Source organism: Archocentrus centrarchus, chromosome 9 (assembly GCF_007364275.1).
Source record: "Archocentrus centrarchus isolate MPI-CPG fArcCen1 chromosome 9, fArcCen1, whole genome shotgun sequence".
Lineage (NCBI taxonomy): Eukaryota > Metazoa > Chordata > Actinopteri > Cichliformes > Cichlidae > Archocentrus > Archocentrus centrarchus.
The window spans coordinates 15373359-15378073 of NC_044354.1; the positions used below are offsets into that span (position 1 = coordinate 15373359).

General features: G+C 39.7%; 1 protein-coding gene across 1 annotated transcript; it reads right to left on the reverse strand.

Moving 5' to 3' along the window:
• Nucleotides 1-1023: 1023 nt before the first annotated feature.
• On the reverse strand, nucleotides 1024-3747 carry slc14a2 (solute carrier family 14 member 2). The gene is given in 7 exon segments (XM_030738151.1): nucleotides 1024-1476; nucleotides 1567-1616; nucleotides 1802-1936; nucleotides 2199-2346; nucleotides 2645-2837; nucleotides 3660-3675; nucleotides 3678-3747. Coding segments are annotated over 7 exon segments (1014 nt in total). The 5' UTR covers nucleotides 3733-3747; the 3' UTR covers nucleotides 1024-1059.
• Between the last annotated feature and the right edge of the window lie 968 nt (nucleotides 3748-4715).

Consider the following 4715-nt stretch of genomic DNA (forward strand, 5'->3'; position numbering starts at 1 on the left):
TAATTAACTTTTACTGTTTATCGCTTTGACTTACCCAACCAGAAATCCTGCGTGAGTGTTGCTTTAACAGATTCACATTTTGATATGGTTGTAACCAGTTGCACCAGTGCCCCTGTCAATTAAAGCAAGTGTCAACATGTCATGCAGGGCCCTCATGTCACTGGAGATTTCACTGTCCAAGTACAACAATTCAGTCCAGGAACTACATACTTCATTATGCTCTGGAATGTTTAAAGCCCATTATGTAACCCAAATACATAATCAGACAAGAGTGACTACCAAATCCACAAATCTCCTGTGAACTCTGGAGATCAGTGGAGCCTTTCAGAAGGTCACATTAACTGGCATTTTAAATTAAAAATAATCATTTTAAAAGTGTGCAGGGACATTTTTTCTTTTTGTTTTTTCTTACTGAACTGAACTGGAGAACAGCTCAAACAGGTCAAACACACTGTTCTGACAAGACAATGAAAAGCAGCTGGTGATAAAACTGCTTCTTCTCATCAAATAAGGTGAGAAGTCTATATTTTCTGTATCAAAGGGCAAGTCATGCTGTTGAGTTAGGCTGTGGCTCAGGAGGTAGAGTAGGTTGTCTACCAGTCGGAAAGTCGGTCAGCTACTTCAGGCTGCATGTCAACGTATCCTTGGACCTGAGTTGCCCTTGATGCATGCATTGGAGTGTGAGTGTATGTGTGAGTGCTAAGTGCTTAGGTATAGAAAAAAGTGCTTGTATGAATGTGTGTGTGTGTTTTTGGGAATGGGTGGGGGTGATGTTTCTGAGAGGAACTGTTCATGCATAAAAGGTCATTTAACAGGTAGTTTGTACTTATATATTTGACTTTTGTTGTTTTACACAGCACTGAATAAACACACACAACAGATTTTTTTTTAAAAAGTATTTAAAAATATATACAAAAATACACACAAACTTTAAAACCTTGCAAAGACCCACCAGCATACGTATATTCAAACACATTTCTCTGAAAGAAGTTTACCATATATTTGCTGTAGTTATTTACATCATTTGTAAGTTTAATCTCTCTCTGCAGAAATTTAACTTTAAACATAATCAGTGAGCGTGATCTCGATCAAATCATTTTCACTGTTACTTTCTTCTCCGGGACCTTCGAGTGTTTGAGGTACATCAATTTGCGTCGAGTCATTTTTAACCTCACTTTGAGCGTCACTTTCTGTGTTCCTTTGCTCCAATCTTTCGAGCTCTATCCTAAGTTGCACTTTATCGTTTAGTGTAACTTCTTCTTCAATGGCTCTCTGCTGCTCCTCCCTCTCCTTCTTCTCTTTTTCAGCTTTCTCCATCTTTTCCTGCTTCTTCAGCTTCCAGAAGAACCTCAGGTTTTTCTCAGGGTAGGTCACTTTGGCCAGTGGCAGTTTAAAGATCCTTTTGGTCCCCGTGGTTAAGAGAAGGAAAGTGAGGGCAGACAGGCAGAAAGGCCAGGTGCAGGCTGGCAGACCAAACTGTGGATAAAAAAAAGTTGAATAACATGTTTTAATAAATGGTTTTTAAAAGCTGGTATAAAAATGTGAGCGAGAATAAAGTGTATTTACCCTGGACATGATGTTGGCGATGGCTGAGCCAAGGTATGCGCAGAAAAAAGCTGCAGAGGAGGAATGAAATTGTTTGATGTAAATGATAGTGTGTTTAGAAATAGCAGCCTCTCTTGCACATGGTTGTATGTCATTTGACCATATTTTACAGATAAGATGCATTTTAGATTTTATATATATATATATATATATATATATATATATATATATTTTTTTTTTTTTAGGGTATACTCACCACATGTGATAGCAAGCAGATGCACTTGCCAGGTGAGAGCATAAAACATTCCTCCAATAGCAATGCAGGCTAACACACAGTTGTATCCCCAGAGGCCAAAGTAAATGTCTCCAAAAGGAGCTGCCAGGGCCAGACCTGCAAAATATTAAGTCACCGTTACAAGAGACTATCTTAATAAATAAAAACCCTCATGATCATTTTGCACCAATAGTTTTTTTTTTTTAGGGTATCATGGAGTTACTATATATTGATAGTTTCTTGAATTCATTCTGTAAACATGTAAAGAAGCAAAAATAGAATGCATCATAAAGGTGAAACACAACAGCTTTTACGTGACATGGCTGTTATTTCACACTGATATCAGCTGCCTGCTGAGGCACTTTGGACATCCTCTCACCTGAAACCATCCCCACTGCAGATCCCAGGACAGCATGAACACAGGTGATTGGGGAGGAGATAAAGAGAGAGATGATAAAGATGCCTCCAGTCCAAGGGTTGTCACAGCCGTAGACCTGACCTATTCCTACTGGCACTGACATGAACAGCTGAAAATGTGCAGGCAGAAACATTAAGCAGAGCAGCAACAGATACTGCACATCTGGAAGGTGTATTACTAGGCCTCTTCTTTGGGATGTGCAGGTGTGTATAGCTTGTGAACAACTTAAATTGTGTACATAGTTTACAACATAGCTCTATCTTTTTTTGTTTTAACTTATGTATAGGTCTATCAGCTGAAAGGATTTCTTAAAAACCTGTTACAAGTTATCTACTACGAGACCATGACTGAAATCTGCGCATCACTTACACCAAACCAGCCAGTAAGGATTATTTCTTCTCAATCACCTTTGCGACATCAATTTCAGCCCAGGTAATGTTGGGGAATGCCGATCGTGGCTGAATGAGGATTTGGGGGAAGTGGTGGTTGTAGTGGCCTGTGGCGACCATGTGGAGACACACCAGGATGTTGAAGGGCAGCGTGAACACAGGAAGATCCCATCGACTGTTAATAGATGCCAGAGCACTGGACACAATCGGGCTGAAATGCAATGGTATCACATCATTAGATCTGCTCCACATTTAACTTACATTTACAACATGGTGCCAGTACATTTATGTTTATTCACACCGAACAGCCACAACATTAAACCACTGACGGGCAAAGTGAGTAACACTTCTGCTGTTTGCTGGAAAAACCTTGGCTCCTGGCATTCATGTAGATGTTGCTCTGACGCATACCACCCACCTAAACAATGTTGCAGTGTGAGCACACCCAATAGCGGCACTCCCTGACAGGAACACCATCCCACTGCAGAACAATGCACCCCACTGCGTGACAAAAACTGTTCAAGAATGCTTTGAAGAGCATGACAAAGAGACCCCTCTCAGATTGAGCATCCTTGAGATGCACTGGAACAAGATCCATATTACCAAGGACTGCCACCAATGTCCCAGTGTTATCACTAGAGGACAAATCCAGAAGTCCATGTCCATGTCCCAGAGGATCAGTGTCAGATACAATGTTAAACAGTGATTTTGTTGTTTTGTCTGATCGAAGTATATCTCAATCAATCACAGTTTTTCTACACATTTCATACTTTTATTATTAATCAAATATACTGATCCCAGCAGCAGAAATGATAGATTTGTGTATGACTGGCATATCTTCTTTGTTTACTTAACCACAACCAATAATTTATTTACTTGACTTGATTGAAGAATATGAAACCTGTTATACCACAAAAAATAAGTCATGAGAACACAAGTCATGACTGTCTTATCTACTTTTGTTATCTATCTTTCATTTTTTATGACATATGACCAGCGCATAGTTTCACCATTTCTCAGATGAACAACTTACCACATCATGGACATGAAGATGTTGGCAGCAGAAGCCACCAGTACCAGTTTCCTGCACTGGAGAACACAGCCATCAGCAGACCCACCAGGATGCCATTGTAGCCATATAGCCCTGCAGCTATTGCACCCCTGAAGGAAATTATTTGAATAAAAATGTTTCCTAACTCATGCCACTTGACATTTTTTTCTCCTACTGCCAAGCAGATAATAATCAGGAATGACTTCACTGCTAGCCTTTTTCTGTTCGGACTAATAGTTTTTAAAGATAGCATAAGTTAAAAAAATAAATAAAATAAAAAATAGCATAAATTAATTGAAAAAACCAGCTGAACGCTCGCACCTGTTCTGTTGCAGAATGAGAGCAGAAATGGTTGCAAAGAGTGTGCCAACAAAGCCATTCAGGGCCCACCAGTAGTTCTGCAGGATGAGGCCGGCAAAAATGATAAGGCCACTCAGGGGGTTATTGACAAACATCACTTGAGCCGCTCCACGCAAGACCCAATCGAGCAGCTGCAGCAAGAAGAACTGCTCTGAAAGATGTGACAGTGAGAGATATTTGACAGTCAGCAAACAATGCACATCTTCAAAGGCTGTGAAAAGGTCACTAACGTAATCAGGAGAGTGGGTATGTATGTGGAAGATTGCGAAAGAAGTCTTCTCCTATACAAACCCTCATATGCATGAAGGGAAATTGTTACAGACTGCCTGCAGTTACACATTAAACTCTGTAGTGCTGCTTGCATTCTCGTCATCAGTTTTATCAGTATTGAAGAATACTGACATACATGTAATTACATAGTAGTGCTTTCTAGTAGGTCAACTACATTTGTATTTTCTGATTCAAGTACTTCAGTTATGCCATTTGCTATTTTATGCTATTTAGAAGCTACCTGGGTCCAACACACCCACTTTGACTGTAGTTTCTAAAAGCAGGTGTCTGACTGATATGAACAGTAAACTGAAACGGTCATTCATTCACTTTCCTCTGAAAAGGTAGTGATAATAGTGATAAGTTTTCTATAAACAAGCATGAAATAAATAGCTTTAGTTAACCAAA